We start from the raw sequence: 17,218 nt of genomic DNA on the forward strand, positions 1-17,218 counted from the left end.
TAGTACTTCAGGTATGTGGCTGATGGATGTGGGTAATGAGCCAACTGTGGGTTTTGCTCATAACCAAACCAACATGTAAGTTTTCTCTCCCTTCTTTGCATGAGGTAGTAAAATTATTTAGAGCTTTACAAGGCATTCTATATGTACTATTAATATTTGGTATTATGTCCAAAATAACTCAGTTAATCCCCTAAGAAACAATTTTTAAAAAATTATAATGGCATACCAGACATTTTAATAGCAGTTTATAGCTTATGAGGCAATTTTTCTTCATAACTTTGATATTTTCAACTATTCCACCAGATGAGTAGAATAAATATTGAAATCCCAATTCTATACATGAGAGAACTGAAGCCCAATTAAATGGAATGATTTGTCCAAGGTCACATAGGTCCTTCCTTTGGTTGAAAGAAGATGCACCTTGGCCTTTCCTTCTGCTGAGGAATGGCTTCCAGGAACTAGTATAAATGTGGGTGTACTCTGTTGGGGTCTATATACCCTGCCTCATCATGGTCTGGAGACAGCCCATACTGAGAGAGCCCATCTTCCCACAGGAATGCAGATGAACCGACTACAGTTAAGATCACCCCAAAGGGAAATCCCCGTGAGAGCCGTAGAACCCTTAACCTCAGTTTCGCCACAGATGTTGGAATCAGACCTATTTTTTTAAAGTTCTAAAAATAATTAAACTTTTATAATTTGACGTTTTGTTTAAAAATTAACCTCTATTTCAATAAAGAAATGAGAAATCAGATTATCTTGTCTTCATTTTTACTTTTCGCCGTGGTTGTCATTATTTGAATGTCAATGTTCTGCTTTCTTTGGAATATATCAATATCTTTGTGAACATTTTGAATATGACTATTAAAGGCTATTGTCATGTTAAGAAATTTAAATGGGCAAAACAAATCTCATCTGAAGAAGTGGAACACAAAACTCCCCTTTATTTTTCCTGTGACAAATTGATCTTTGACCTCATCTCCTCCATTCATTCTCTATTCTATGAGTCATTAAGTGTATTGTTTTCCTTTTAAATACCTCCTGTATCTGTCTTTTTCATTTCTATTCTCATTGTGACAACTACTGTTCATGTTGGTACCATGTCAATTTGAAATACGTACTACACCAACCTATTGTTGGACTATTTGCCTTTAAACACACAGACACAGAGTCCTAAGTTTTACAAAATTCAACCATTACAGGAATACTTTATTCAACTCAGCAATAAAGATAATAGACTTTCACTCTTTAAACTATTAATACAATAGATTATACTTACAAACATTTTGATATAATTTTTATGCTATATCTTAATATACTGCTATTTGGCTATGTTTATGTTCTATTAGTTTGTAATTTCTTTTCTTATATTATCTTTGTTAGGTTTTGATATTAGGATAATGCTAATTTAAAAATGAATTTGTATACTTTATACCTTTTGGATTATATGGACCATATCCCTTAATTTAAAAAAATTGAAAATAAATCAGGAAGCTATCTTTACTCTTGCTCTGGACAAGCTTATAAAAACAGAGGAAGGATCTCTTGAGTTTTTAACCCATTGAAAGTTTGTATAATTTTTGTCTAAAACCATTTGATCGTAGGCTGTTTTGGAGTAGGGTTATATTTTTGAGTGTTTTCTCTCCAATGGCTATTGGCCTATTTAGGTTTTCTCTTTCTGAGTCAACTTGGACAGTTGGTTTCTTGGATAAGTGGCACTGCTTTTCAGGGAATTCTTTTATGCTTATAGGTAACAAAGGCAAATGTATCCTTACCTGTAGTTTTCCCAGATTTTGGAGGCCCCACAATTGCAATCTTAATGGGCACATTAGGCTTAGGTTTGGGTTGACGGATGTATTTGATTGGGTTCTTCATAAATTTTTCTTTAGTTTCTTTACTAGATAAAAAGTAAATATACTGACGATGGATTACAGGATAAATTGGATTCTCTGAATTTTCAGTTGGCTTGATGGTTTCTCCTTCACTGAGCTGCAACATATGCACAATTAAATTAGAAAGTTAGCTTTAATTTATACAGCTTTTCTCCCAAATATATTTGAAAATAAAATAATTTGTAAAATAAGATTAAGAAAACTAATTATAATCAAATATTAATATTTAAAACACTGTAAAAAGAATGCATTATTTTATACTCATGTGTAATTTTTCTTAAAAGCCTTTCAGTTTATGACTGTAATGTTTTTTTATTTCCTTTATAATGTCTTTAGTGTATATACTCAGTGTTTCTGTCAAAGAGTATAAAGTTATTTGGATACACTCATAGGCCAATTTATCTTTACAAACAAGTCTATTCCTAAGGTGGTGTTATGGATGGAGATGTGTTCCCTAACACACAAAGTTACTGTCTTTGGAGATAAGCCTTCAAGGAAGTAATTAAGATTAAATGAGTCATAAGAATGGGTCTTTAATCCAATAGGACTGGTGTCCTTATAAGAAGAGGAAGATACACCAGGGATGCAGTCCTGGGTTATCTTTTAGAGCATACTATTAGGACAAATGCCACTTACCTAATTAAGAGCAGGCACAAAAGGAAAAAAAAATCCACCTAAAAGGCAGCCTAAGGTGTGGGGAAGAAATGGAGTGGGAAGAGTGGTCTCACATCCGTGCATTGGTGATAATGAGAACTGGGTAATTAATTGATGTTAGGTTTGCATGTCTTTTTTGAAGCATCAGAGGGCCAGGCATCAGCTTTCCCTGGACCTGACAGAGTATATTTATTTTAGCATGATATTTGAAAAGGTTTATCTTATCGTTAAGATAAAGAAGAGAGCACAATTAGGCAGACTTGAAACTGATTGTGTCAATATCAGCTAAGAAGGAGGTTTCAGGTATCAATAATATGCACATGGCTCTATTTTGGGCCTGTCCTCCAAAACACTTTTTATCAGCGACAGATAATAATAATGCATATTAATAACAGTAATAACTCATACTAATTGAGTTTTTACAAAAAACAAAAACAAAACAAAAAACCCAAATACTGTTGCAAGCACTTCACAGTAATTAACTAATTTGATCACTGCAACAATATTTTAAGGTAGGGACTATTCATATTCCCATTGTATAAATGGGAATGGCTCAGAGAGGTTAAGTAATTTGTTCAGAGCTCATTTAACTAAGGAAAAGGTGGTTGGTGGTTTTGAACTCAGGCAGTCTGGCTCCAGAGGCAGTGGTTTTCTCCACGGTGCTACATAACTGATAGATATACAGTATTCCCTCAGTTATCATGGGTATTACTTTCTAGACCTCCCTGCAAAATAGGAACCTTACATTTATTCTACACTCTTAAACCTACGTAACTTTAACAACATACATATACAGTACCGCAAAATCCCACGATACAGCGAAAAAATCCATGATAAATAATTAAATATAATATTTTTAAAAATCCCACAATACAGTGAGGCCGCGATAAGTGAACTGTGATATAGAGAGGGACTAGTATGAAGGTGACCTGGCTGAGTGAGCAAGCAGGTCACTACTAGATGATACTTTTTTTTTTAAAGACTTTGTTTATTTTTTGTTTTTAAAGAGAGGGGGAGGGAGAAAGAAAGAGAGAAACATCAATGTGTGTAAGAAATTGGTGGCCTTTCTCACAACATGGCCTGCAACCCAGTCAAGCGCCCTGGCAGGGAACTGAACAAGTGACTTTTTGCTTCGCAGGCCAGCTCTCAATCCAGTGAACCACACCAGCCAGGGCTAGATGATATTCTTTTACTGTCTTTATAGTGCTTAATGCTGACAAGAACCTATTTGTTTGTTTACTTATTTGTTGCCTATCCTCCCTTCTCAACCCAACTAGAATATGAGCTGCACAACAAGCTTTGTTCACTACTTTATTCCCAGGGACTAGAACAGTGGCTGGCATGTTCTTGGCTAAGATTTGCTGAAAACCATCTTGGCTATCATCAACAAATCATCAAACAACAAATGCTGGTGAAGATGTGGAGAAAAGGGAACCCCTGTGCACTGTTGGTGGGAATGCAAATTGGTGCAGCCACTATAAGAAGCAGTATGGAGATTCCTCAAAAAATTAAAAATAGAATTATCTTATGACCCAGCAATTCCACTGCTGGATATTTATCCAAAGAAATCCAAAACACTAATTTGAAAAGATATATGCTTCCCTATTTCATTGCAGCATTATTTATAATAGCCAATATATGGAAGCAACCTAAATGTCCATTAATAGACCATTCGATAAAGAAGATGTGAGATATTACTCAGCCATAAGAAAGAAGGAAATCTTACCATTTGTGACCTAAAAGGTGTTGTGCTAAGTGAAATAAGTCAGACAGAGAAAGAAAAATTCCATATGATTTCAATTATATATGGACTCTAAAAGATAAAATAATGAACAAACAAAACAGGCTCACAGATACAGAGAACAAACTGATGGTTGCTAGTTGGGAGGGGGGTGGGGGAGCTGGCTTAAAAAGGTGAAGGAATTAAGAAGTACAACTTAGCAGTTACAAAGAAATCACATGGATGTAAAGTACAACATAGGAAATACAGTTGATAATATTGTAATAACTATGTATGGTGCCAAGTGGATACTGGGCTTAATGGAAGAATCATTTTGTAAGTTATGTAAATATCTAACCACTATGCTGTACACCTGAAACTAATATAATGTTGAATGTCAACTGTAATTTAAAAAATTAAAATAAAAAAAAGGAAACCACACCACATTTGAAGTTATTGAATTCCATTTGGATTAAATTGGATTCATTTGTACACACCGAATAAAATTACAGTACTCAAAATAATTTTGTTATGAACATTAATGGTTTATTTTAAATTGTGTCTCACACTTTCCAGAGAACTTAATACTCTTACATTTGATCACAGTGGTCTGGTGGCATTACTCTTCCATCTTACATGTGAGGAAACAGAATCAAAGAGGTTAAATGACTTGCCTGAAGTCAGATAACAAATTAGTATAAGAGTTCAGATCTCTAGATGTTTAGTTTAAAAATATTTCCACTACCAGTCTTCTGCTACAAAGTTAAAAACAAGTTGGAATTAGGCTATTTCTACAAAAATAAAAGAAATTAAACCTTTCTATTACTCTTTCCACTTCAGAAAGGCAAAACAACTACATATTTTTTATAGCTAGTTAAAAATACTGTACATATTTACAATTTTTGAAATTATCCACTGTCTTCTTAGACATACTTTAGACATATTAAATAAATAAATGAGAGAGAGAAAGAAAGAAAGAAAGAAAGAAAGAAAGAAAAAAGAAAGAAAGAAAGAAAGAAAGAAAGAAAGGGACATAACTTTCAGACATTACTTTCCTGACATTACCTTTACAGGATCCAAGTAGCCAAATGCGCTTGTATACTTATAGGTAAAGCTGAGCATTTTCTGGGCAAGGTGTGATGATATTGGATAACACTTCTCAAAAATGCTTGCACGATTCTCTACCAATGGTTTCAGTTTTGTATCCATCATATATTGTACAATGTGGATTTTCCGAGCTCCATTAATGAGAATTACTGGTATCAAAAACTTTTCAAATTCATCCTGAGGAGAAAAGCATAAAACCAAATATTTTTAGTGGGAAGTTGCTGGTAACTGACTACATTAGTCTAGAGCACAAATATTCTTCAGCTTCTGCCTGACTGCATGCTGGCAGCTAGAACCTTTGACCCTATGTGGCTTCCATGTTGCCTTTATTTATTAACTTGTTTTCATAATTGTAAGTAGTGCTGACAAAAGGGAATATAGCCCTAAACAACACATTTCTTTTGAAAAGTTAAAAAGAAATGAAGCCATAAATCAAATTCTTTTGTTTCATACCCAAATGTCACTTTTTGAGTTATAAAAGAAAAAGAAAGATTAATAACCTGTATTGCTTGTAAATTATGTAAATCTGCTTCATATTTTTCTCCCAGTTCACCTTTCAGGCGTTCAAGTGCTTCAATTTCCTGTTCTTCTTCCTCACTTATTACTTCCTCATCTTTTGGAAATTCTTCTTCGAGAATATTGTCAATATCATCATCATCATCTTCAGGATCTTCATTAATTTCTTCATCTTCTCTAACAATCTAAGGAAGAAATATATTCCCTTTTACTATACATATAAACTATGTAACAAATGACACTGCTAACTAACCATCTGGAATACTTTGTAATAACTGGATCTTAGTTGGTATGGCATGGCAATATTCATCTAATAACACAGTAAAATTTCAAATATCTGGCACCCAGAAATTGAATACCTTTAAAACTCTGACACCATAGTGATCCCATAAATAAATAGGCAGACAAGATATTAAATGTCACTTATGTCTATGGTTGTCAGAATGTTACATTTTTGATGATCTTCAGTAAAACTATTTAATGCAACCCAAAGAGTATAAAGCACTATCTGTGTTAGCCTGGACAAGATCAGTTTCCTTAACTGTAAAACAGGAATAATAAAAGTACCTACCTTACAAGGTTGTTGAGGACATTAAAGTTAATATATGTAAAGCCCTTCGAAAAGTGTCTGGCATATGGCGAACATGCAAATGATAGCTGTTATTGCCGTTATAGCTATTATTTTTACTTTGTACAAAGCACTGTACTAATAGACTAGTACATGCCCTTTAGGAAGTTAGAGCCTACCTGAGGAAACAAGAAAAATATAATATCCTGTGAAAGGATATTGATACTAAGTGGAATTGTATAGGTTTTAAGTGCTACAGTTCAGCTTGCATTAATACTGAGCCGTATAATATGGATTATTCCGCATTGGCTTCAAACTCTTCCCCCGGAAGTATTCTTTGTCACAACTGGAGCACTGCCTTCCAGCTGGAAACCTGAATGCTGTCCTGACTCCTTGCACTCCATCCCTGCACACCCAGTTTCCACTGAAAATAATGCTCATCCCTTCTGGTCCCACTCTGCTGTTTGCTCTCTCATCTCTTGCCTGTGGTCTTCTGATTAGCTGGATATTTCCTAATCTTTCTAACTGGTTAGACCCTAGTTCTTATAAAAAGTGCCTGAAGCTGGGATATGAACTCCAAGGTGTAGGGAAAATGAGAAGATAAGTGCTAATTCCTGATCGATGTCTATGCTCCTTCCTCTTTACAAAAAAACAAAACAAAAAAACTTGGCAGTGGGATAGTGTTTCTCAGTTCTGGTGTTTTATTTAAATTTTGAAACCATTTGGTTCTCTTACTATTCCCTTTTTCTTCTATGTTGACAATTTTATACTGAGATTTGATTTTCTAAGGATCACTGGAAGTATGGTGGATTGGTAGATGAGCCCACACTACTGGGGACATTTTAGTTTCAAATGAACTTGTGCTCACCTTTGTACTTAGGGTATGTATCAATATCTCTATTAACTACTCACCTGGGCACAATGTCTCAAAATTCTGCCTATTTGCTGCACAGGTTCCCCATCCTGGCTTCCTGGCTTTCTCCTGCTTGTGGCAGCTCTACATTTTGTAGGGGGGACACAGGCACCAGAGAAGAAGCCAGTGGGCAGGAAGGGAGCCAGGACCATGGAGCAAGGAGTAAGAGCAGAAGCAAGGCCTCCCAGGAGGTGGAAGATATGCAGAGTAAATCTCAAGATGAAGGGGGTTGGGCTTATAAAATATTTTTAGTCACTTTTGGAGACTAAAGTTCCACATGATGGTGACAGTTTCCTATGAAATTAAAGCAAGTAGTCACCTTGACACTTTGAAGTGATTTCTAATGTTAAAATGTTTTATTTGCTGCTAAAAAGTCAGACAGTAAAGGCAATGATTTTTGTTCAGGGTGAGAAGACAATCTTGGGTAGGGCTTTATCTCCATATGGTTCCCCAATTAGGTGTAAAAAGGTGAGTCATGGAACTGCATGTTCTGTACAAAGAGGCAAATTATGAGAAGGCTCCTGTTTTTGTTCACAAAAGCCAGCCTGAGGGTCTATTCAGTCAGGACGGGTTCGACTCAGGATGTCACTGTAACCGATTGTAGCAATCACACTAAGTGATCCTTTAGATGTTATATTTTGTTCAGTCTTTCTTTGTTTGAGGCACTAGCAGGACATATAGAATTCCCATCAAAGGACTTGAAAATAAATTACACAGTTTAATCTTTGATTCATCAAAAATCTCAGGAATTGTCTTCCAAAAGTCAGTTTGTATAAATTAATTGTGTGGGATACAAAGCCAATTTTATAAAAGATTAAGTCTCAGGAGAGTTAATTTACAAAAGCCTATTTAATTTCTAAGATGGAATATTGGATCTTTGAATGAAAAATAATAAGAAACTTCTCATTCTAAATGTTAACAAATGGGGAAGTTATAAATTAAGAACATTTAAAATTTATCCAGAAAATTAATTCTCTTACTAAGATTTTATTTATTTATTTTTAGAGAGAGGGGAAGGTAGGGAGAGAGGGAGAGAAGCATCAATGTGTGGTTGCTCTCACACGCCCCCAACTGGGGACCTGGCCCACAACCCCAGCATGTGCCCTGACTGGGAATCAAACTGGCAACCCTTTGGTTCACAGGCTGGTGCTCAATCCACTGAGCCACACCAGCCAGGGCTAAAGTATATTATTAATTAATTAGGGAAAGTAGGTATTGTTAATTTTTCCCATTTTATAATTTAAAAAACCTAGGCTCAGAGAGATTAAGTAATGCTCAATGTTTATACAACATTAACAAAATAACTGTACGTTGGGGCCCACTATGTGTCAGCACTATGGTAGGCCTAGATAACCACCAATGAACAAATTCAGAAAGAGCTGGAGAGATTATATCAGTTAAGGTCAATTCCATCTGAAAGTCTGTAATCCTTTAATAATACATCCCTGAGACCTAAGAGGTGATTTGTAAGAACTTCCCAGGGCTAAAGGTACTTAACTGTGGTTGATCCCCGGTTAGGATGTCTGTTTTTTTATCCTAAACATTAGCATGACTTCTTCAACAGAGTAGAATGTTAGAACATGTTTGTTCAGGGAATGAGCATTGGAATGAGTCCAGAGACTTCTGTGAATTCTGTTCATGGCTGATTCTCCAGTGTCTGAAATAGTGCCAGGCACATGCTGATTACTCAGTTGAGTTTTGCTGATGAACGGACTGGATGAATGAAGATCAAAACGAAAAATGAGGCGAGTTCTCATTCCTTAGATGGTGCCGTAACTTTGTCAGTCTAATGGTTTTAGATCAGCTTGGTTGTAAATACTTTAGACAAAGAAATAGTTGTTCTGGCCTCTCTTTTGCAATGTTCTGACCCACAGTTACAGTTGCATTATATCAGGAGACTTCTGTACATAAATTGAGCATATCCACACCAGGGTGATACATGGTTGCATGTGTAGCCAGCCCTATTTCCTGTTATTGCTCTTTAATTGGGTTGAATTTTTATATAGATGGAAATCAGATTACAGATGTTACAAGGGGGCCTTACACCAGAAGGAAATGGAAGAAGGCAGAAACTATCTTATTGTTTGCCTTGGTTATAGGGTTACTTGTAGCTGATTGTATAAATATGAGCCTCAGGTCCTTTACAGAACTAGCTGGTCTAGTCACACCTCCTCTTTAACTCCTGTACCCCTGAGCAAGCTTGGCTGCAGCATTTAGGTCGTCAGCAAGGTCAAGTTGGGAATAGCTACTCCCTAAAACAAAACAAAATCCATAATCTTCAAGGTTTATGTTTTGTTTTGTTTTATTTTTTTAATCAGCAGATGGAGAGAAGGAGCTATACTGAGCCTCCTGCATGGTACATGACTCAGCGTTCACAGACTCTGCTCTAGTCCATTCTTTATATGAGATAATCTATATTTTAGTTCCAGCACAATTCCACAGGCTCTCTGTCTAGACTTTGACCCCAAGCTCCTAGCCTGTCACTATGGCATGAGTTGGACATGTGAAAGCAAAACTAAAATTCTAAAAGAAGCGTAGTTTGATGTAGAATTGTATTTTGTATTAGATTATGTAAACATCTCTAGTGGTTTTCTTTCCTTGAAAAGTGTTTATTTTTCAGATTTCAAAAATAATAAAAGATCATTGTAAATAGTTATGGGATAACAAAAGGTATAACAAATAAAAATGATATATAATCTCACTACTTGCACGTAACCCATATTTTCTTCAAGACTTTTATCTATGCAGCATTTATGTTATAATATTGATCAACACACACATAACGGGTGTCCTGCTTTTTAAAAAAATCGTTATTTACTTACCTCTTTCTTTTTTTCCTCTTTCTCTGCTATAAGTTCAGCCCTTCTTTTAGCAATCATATCATCCTATTAAAGAAAGAGATATTTAAAAATTTTAATGGATAATGTTAAAATTACTTTCTATGTATTAATGTTATACACATACACACATATTTACTCCGAAGTGGGAATAACATTTGGGTGAAAGGATGGTAAGTTTTCAAAAAAGTATATGATGGTGGTGATTTTGTTATGACATCCTTGTTTCTTGGAACCACTTGATTAGCCATTTCCCTTCAGAGAGATAAATAGCCCTTAGAGCCAGTCACTCTTATAGAAACTTCAGAATGCCTTTTCAACTTTATTACTTACTGGTTTGCTTTTGGTGAAGAGATGGATTTTGTACATAAAAAAATAGAAAACAAAAACCTTGAAGGTTATCTGTTAAAAACATTTGATAATCTTTTGTCAAACTAGTAAAATATAAGAGCATAATAAAACCTAAAAATATATGTACTCTTTTTTTTTAAGATTTTATTTTTATTCATTTTTAAAGAGAGGGGAAGGGAGAGAGAAAGAGAGGAAGAGAAACATCAATGTTTGGTTACCTCTTGTGTACCCCCAACTGGGGACCTGGCCTGCAACCCAAGCCTGTGCCCTGACTGGAAATCGAACCAGTGACCCTTTGGTTCATAGGCTGGTGTTCAATCCACTGAAACACACCAGCCAGGGATAAAAATATATACTCACATACAAAAGAGGAAAGCATATGTACTTTGGATGCATTCACAGACATGGTGGATGGGCAGTCCCTCCAGGCTTTCCAGGAGCCTCTAAATCTAATGCAATGAATTCTTACCCTTTGATATGTTCCCAAGGTTCACATGAAAACTAATCAGCCCCACTTAGGTTTTGGGGCTCACTGGATCAGGGCTCTCTAAATTGCAATCCCTTTAAATCCTGGAAGATTAGAGCGGTGCCTGAAGACATGCTCTGGGGGGTCATGTCTATGTCAGCAGGATCCTGCTGTTTTTATCTGGCAATGAGTGAGTATATGACCTAAAGAATTAGTTTTATTGACACTCAAGAAATATTTGTAGATATAATTATAAAATTAAATGGAATCAAATTCATTTAATTTTTGAATCCCCAGATTCTCTAGTTCTTTAGAGGGTGAGAAATTACAAAAACTCTTATTACTTCTTTTTTAAAAAAACCAGAACTTCAACAGCATAAAAAAGGACAAGGAAAACATTTAAAAAAAAACAGTCAGAAATGAAGGATACACTAACTGAAATGAAGACTAATTTATAGGGAATCAACAGTAGAGTAAATGAAGCCAAGAATCAAAACAGCTATTTAAAATATAAGGAAGCAAAACAACCAAGAACAACAACAACAAAAAGCACCCCATCCAGTCAGAACAGCAAGGAGAAAAAGATCCAGAGATGAATATAGTGTAAAGAGCCTCTGGGACAACCTCAAGTGTACCAATATTTGCATCATGAAGGTGCCAGAAGGAGAAGAGAGAAAGCAGAAATTGAAAACCAATTTGAAAAAATAATGACAAGATAACTTTCCTAACCTGATGAAGGAAATAGACATACAAGACTAGGAAGTAAACAGAGTCTCAAATAACATGACCCCAAAGAGGCCTAAACCAAGACACATGATTAACATTCAAAAGGTTAAAGATAATGAGAGAATATTAAAAGCAACAAAAGAAAAGCAGTTAGTTACCTTCAAGAAGACTATCAGTTGATTTCTCAACAGAAACTTTGCAGGCCAGAAGGGATTGGCAAGAAATATTCAAAGCGATAGAAAGCAAAGACCTACAGTAAGATTACTTTACTCAGCAAAGCTATCATTTAGAATGCAAGGACAGATAAAGAGCTTCCAGGACAAGAAAAAGCTAAAGGGGTTCATCACCACCAAACCAGTATTATATGAAATGTTAAAAGGTCTTCTTTAAGAAGAAGAAGAAAAGATTTAAAAATATAAACAATAAAATGGCAATACATACATATCTATCAACTATTGAATCTAAAAAACAAAATGAACAAGCAGAACAGAAACAGACTCATAGATAGAGAATATTTTGACAGTTGCTAGATGGAGGGGGTTGGAGGAATGAATGAAAAAGGTGAAGGGATTAGGAAGTACAAGTTGGTTGTTACAGAACAGTCATGGGGATGTAAAGTACAGTATAGGGAATATAGTCAATAACATTGTAATAATTATGCATGGTGTCAGATGGGTACAAAATATAGCAGGATGATCACTTAGTAAGTTATACAATATCTAATCACTGGGGTACACCTCAAACTAATATAATACTGTATTTCAACTGTAACTGAAAAATAAAAACAATTTAAAAATAAAAAAATAAAATCTGGGAGAAGGAGCAAAAAACCAATCTTTTTATTATTCCTTTTTTAAAAACCAGAGTTTTACCATAGGTGCTTTAACTGTCGTCGTCGTCGGCAGCCGTCCGTCTCGAGAGACGATGGCGTAGCTTCTTGAGAGTCTATCTGCACCGCCGAGAATGGCTGTGCAGTCCGATTCGGGAGTGACAATCCCTGCCGCACTTGGTACAGGTGAAGGCAGATGGCTGTTGTTGCTGCTGCTGACGCTGCTTCCGCCTCGATCTTTTCTGGACCGCCTCCTCGTTGCGCGCAGCCTCCGCGCGTGACGTACCTTGCCTGACCGCGAGCCTCCAGGCTAGGCGGTCGTCTGCTTGAACTTCCCATGTGTTGAGATTGATGGAGCATTGTGTCATGTCCTTTTTGCAGATGTCTTTGAACCGCAGTTTTGGGCGCCCTGTCATCCTCTTGCCTTCTGCTAGCTCGCCGTAGAGGAGGTCTTTGGGGATACGGCCTGCATCCATTCTTTTGACATGGCCGAGCCACCTGAGGCGTCTCTCGCTAAGAACTGCATGCAAACTGCACATATTGGCTTGCTTCAGCACCTCGGTGTTGGGGACCTTATCCTGCCAGGCGACATGCAGGACGCGTCGCAGGCACCTCATGTGGAAGCTGTTGAGTTTCCTTTCGTGCCTTGCGTAGGTGGTCCACGTCTCGCTGCCATAGAGGAGAGTGCTGAGTACGCAGGCTTGGTAGATGCGCAGTCTGGTTTTCTCAGTGAGGCTGGAATTGTTCCACGCTCGCCGGTTCAGTCTGGCCATAACTGTGGCTGCCCTGGCGATTCTCCGGTTGACCTCCAAGTCGACTGACAGAGAGCTCGAGATGGTGGACCCGAGGTAAGTGAAGTCGTTGACAACCTCCAGGGTGTATCCGTCGATGGTGATGCATGGGGGAGTCCCCGTGCCTTGAGCCATAACATTCGTCTTCGTCAGGCTGATGGCTAGTCCGAACTCCTTGCATGCGTGGGAAAGGCAAGTGACTAGCTGCTGGAGTCCCTCTTCGGAGTGTGATGTCAAAGCTGCATCGTCGGCGAAGAGCATCTCACGGATGAGCACCTCTTTGACTTTGGTCTTGGCTCGTAGACGGGCCAGGTTGTAGAGCTTGCCATCGGATCTGGTGTGAATGAAGACACCCTCGCTGCAGTCCTTAAAGGCGTATTGGAGGAGCATGGAGAAGAAGATTCCGAACAGCGTAGGCGCGAGGACGCAGCCCTGCTTTACTCCGCTGCTGACTGGGAAGGCCTCAGAGGTTGCGCCGTTGTAGGACACCGTGCTGTGCATGTTGTCGTGAAAGGACATGACCACAGCAAGCAGGTGTGGTGGACAGCCAATCTTCCGTAGCAAGCTGAAGAGTCCGCTTCGACTGACCAGATCAAACGCCTTCGTGAGGTCAATAAAGGCGAGGTAGAGTGGTTTATGCTGCTCGTGACACTTCTCCTGCAGCTGGCGTAGGGAGAAGATCATGTCCACTGTTGATCGGCCAGCTCTGAAGCCACACTGGGACTCTGGGTAGACGCGGGAAGCAAGGGTCTGCAGGCGGGCAAGAGCGACCCGGGCGAATACTTTGCCGACGACGCTGAGGAGAGAGATGCCCCGGTAGTTGTTGCAGTCGCTGCGGTCTCCTTTGTTCTTGTACATGGTGATAATGTTGGCGTCTCTCATATCCTGGGGGATGTAACCCTCCTTCCAGCAGAGACAGAGTAGATGGTGGAGCGGCTGTAGCAGGACTGGTTTCCCACTCTTTAGGATTTCTGGAGGGATTCCGTCGCTTCCTGGTGCTTTCCCGCAAGCGAGGCGGTCGATGGCTTTGCCGAGCTCTGCCGCAGTAGGTGGGGTGTCTAGCTCCTCCATGACTGGTAGGTCTGGGATGGCGTTAAGAGCAGTGTCTGTTATGGTGTTCTTCGTTGCGTACAGCTCAAGGTAGTGCTCGGTCCACCGCCGCATTTGCTGTTCCTGGTCAGTGATGACCTCACCTGTCTTGGACTTAAGGGGGGCGATCTTGGAGGGGATTGGGCCTGTTGCCTTCTTGATACCCTCATACATTCCTCGTGCGTTGCCTATATCGGCGGCTTCCTGAATGCTTCTGCACAGGTTTAGCCAATAGGTGTTGGCACAGTGGCGGGCGGTCTTCTGGACTTTGTTCCTGGCAGCCCGTAGAGCTTGAAGTGTACTGGGAGTGGGCGTGACCTTGTAAGCCAGTAGGGCCTTCCTCTTAGCCTCGATCACGGGTTCCATTTCTTCCCAGTGAGCCTCGTACCAGTCAGCGTTCTTCCGCTCTTTCTTCCCGTAAGCAATAATGGCGGAGTTGTAGATGGCGTCGCGGAGACGTGACCAATTGGATTCGATAATGTCATCTGCCGCCACTCCCTCGCCGAGTGCATCTTCCATCTTGTTGATGAATTGCTGGGTCTTAACTGGGTTGCTGACACAACTGGTGTTGATGCGTGGGCGACCCTTCATCTTGGAGTGGTGCAACCTCTTCGGCATTATGCGCACCTTGCTTACCACGAGGGCATGGTCCGTGTCGCAGTCTGCACTGTGGTAGCTGCGGGTGAGGAGGGTGCTGCCAATATCCGTTCTTCTGGTGATGACGAGGTCAAGCTGGTGCCAATGATGGGAGCGGGGGTGCCTCCATGACACCTGGTGGATCTCTTTGCACTTGAAGAATGTGTTTGTCACGCACAGGCCGTGGTGACACAAAAGCTCAAGCAGTCGCTGACCATTCTCATTGATCTTTCCTCTCCCAAAGTTTCCAAGGCAGGTGGGCCAGGCCATGTGGTCGGCTCCTACTCTTGCGTTGAAGTCTCCAAGGAGATAAAGAGCGTTACTTCTGGGGATCTTGGATAACGCTTCGTCCAGTGCATGGTAGAACTGTTCTTTCTCTTCGGTGGTGGCGCAGAGGGTTGGGGCGTACGCGCTAAGAATGCTGACTGGGCCGAAAGTTGTTGACAATCGGAGGGTAAGTAATCTCTCTGTGCCTCCTGTGGGTGGCTCTATGGAGTTAACAAGCGTGTTCTTCACAGCGAACCCAACACCGTGCTGTCTTGGTTGGTCCGGAGACTTCCCTTGCCAGTAGAAGGTGTAGTTGGTTTCTCTGATAGTTCCGTTGTCGGCCAACCGGGTCTCCTGTAGAGCCGCAATGTCGATGTTTAGTCGTGCCAGTTCCCTATCGATGACAGCGGTTTTCCTGGCACCCTTGATCCACGGAAGGTCTGCAGTCAGTCCGGGGCACATGGTCCTGATGTTCCAGCTAGCGAGGCGAAGAGCCGGAGGCTTCTTTCTTGTTGTTTGCTTGGAATTAACTGGTGCGGGTGTTTTGTGGCCCACTTTTCGAGAGGCGCCTCTCTGATCCCCACGCACCCAGTGGGGCAGGCGAGCCATGGCGAGACGGTAGCTGTCCAGTGAGGTGCGATGACCTCTCCCACCGTCAGAGGAGACCCCTGGCGCTCGTTTCCTTCGCCAATCGGATGAGCTTATAACCGGTATCTGTCTCCTCCCGTGTTGAGTCGACATCTTGCGATGACGCTGGAGTGTCCTCTCAAGTGAAACTGAAGCTACAGAGCCTGGGCAGGGTGATATGGAGGGTCTGCTGTTGCCCATGCAGCAGACCCCCCCTCTCTTCGCAGCTGAAGGGTCCAAGGGAAAGACAAAGTCAATACAGCTTGGCTTCAGGTGCGCCGCAGGAGTTGCCGGTATTGACTACAATGTCAAACCGCCTTAGGGACTCCGGCTCCGGATTTTCTGTCGGGGTTTACTCCCTTAGCCTTTCCCCTGAAGAGGTATGCCGCAAGGCAGCGGAGGTTTTTTGGGGTCAGAGTTTTCCTTCTCTGATTTTAGAGATGTCCTTCCTCTTTCCTCCTTTACAGTCTTGAGGGCAGCATTTACAGGCTAAAATAGAAAACTGGCAGTGTAACCTTCTAAGCAGATACTACCAATACCCTGCTTGGGTATACTCACCCAACAATAAACATCTCTTAAATGTCCTCCAAGTGCCATGCCTCGAATTAGTAAATGGCAGTGCAATGGCAGCCAAACATTTGGATCAGTTTCACTAAGTAAACCACCAACACAAGTAGGTTTTTAAAACAATAGAATAGTGTCTCATTTTATTAAAAATAATAACTATTTTTAAGCAACTTACCAGCAACACTAGTTAAACTAGCTACTGAAATCTGCTCTTTCCTACTCCATAACTCTAAAATTCTCAGGGCATGTGATGTCTAGAATGAACCTTCATTTCCCTCCTGTTTTCATTTCCTTTGGATATACGGTCTGTCCAGAATTTATCCAGCCATGTAATATGAAAAATAGAGACATTTTTCGAAGAAGATAGAAGATACAAGAAACATTGTACATGAGACAATGTTGCCTCAGGAGGCACCTTGGGACCTCACAGAGTTCTCCCAGTCACCATCAGCTGCCCTGTTGTGTTTTCCTGAACCTCATCGATGGTCTGAAATCTCTTCCCTTTCAAAGGTGGTTTTAGTTTTGGGAAAAGCCAGAAGTCACAGGGCACCAAATCTGGGCTGCAGTGGGGCTGAGTCACCTGGGTGATTTGATGTTTTGCCGAAAAACTCTGCACAAGATGTGATGCATGAGCGGATGCATTGTTGTGATGAAACTGCTCA

At 40.0% G+C, this 17,218-nt stretch overlaps 1 protein-coding gene across 1 annotated transcript in view; it reads right to left on the minus strand.

Moving 5' to 3' along the window:
* Positions 1-17,218, minus strand: part of AK9 (adenylate kinase 9) — a 122,430-nt gene that overhangs the window by 9,298 nt on the left and 95,914 nt on the right. The window contains exons 32-35 of the mRNA XM_090280823.1: positions 10,193-10,255; positions 5,874-6,074; positions 5,332-5,550; positions 1,776-1,989 (exon numbers count right to left, since the gene is read on the minus strand). Of these exons, the coding sequence (XP_090136949.1) occupies positions 1,776-1,989; positions 5,332-5,550; positions 5,874-6,074; positions 10,193-10,255 (697 nt within the window). The remainder of the gene's footprint in view (positions 1-1,775; positions 1,990-5,331; positions 5,551-5,873; positions 6,075-10,192; positions 10,256-17,218) is intronic.

The sequence above is a fragment of the Furipterus horrens genome, unplaced genomic scaffold (assembly GCF_987537825.1).
Source record: "Furipterus horrens unplaced genomic scaffold, mFurHor1.1.pri manual_scaffold_6, whole genome shotgun sequence".
NCBI classification, from domain to species: domain Eukaryota; kingdom Metazoa; phylum Chordata; class Mammalia; order Chiroptera; family Furipteridae; genus Furipterus; species Furipterus horrens.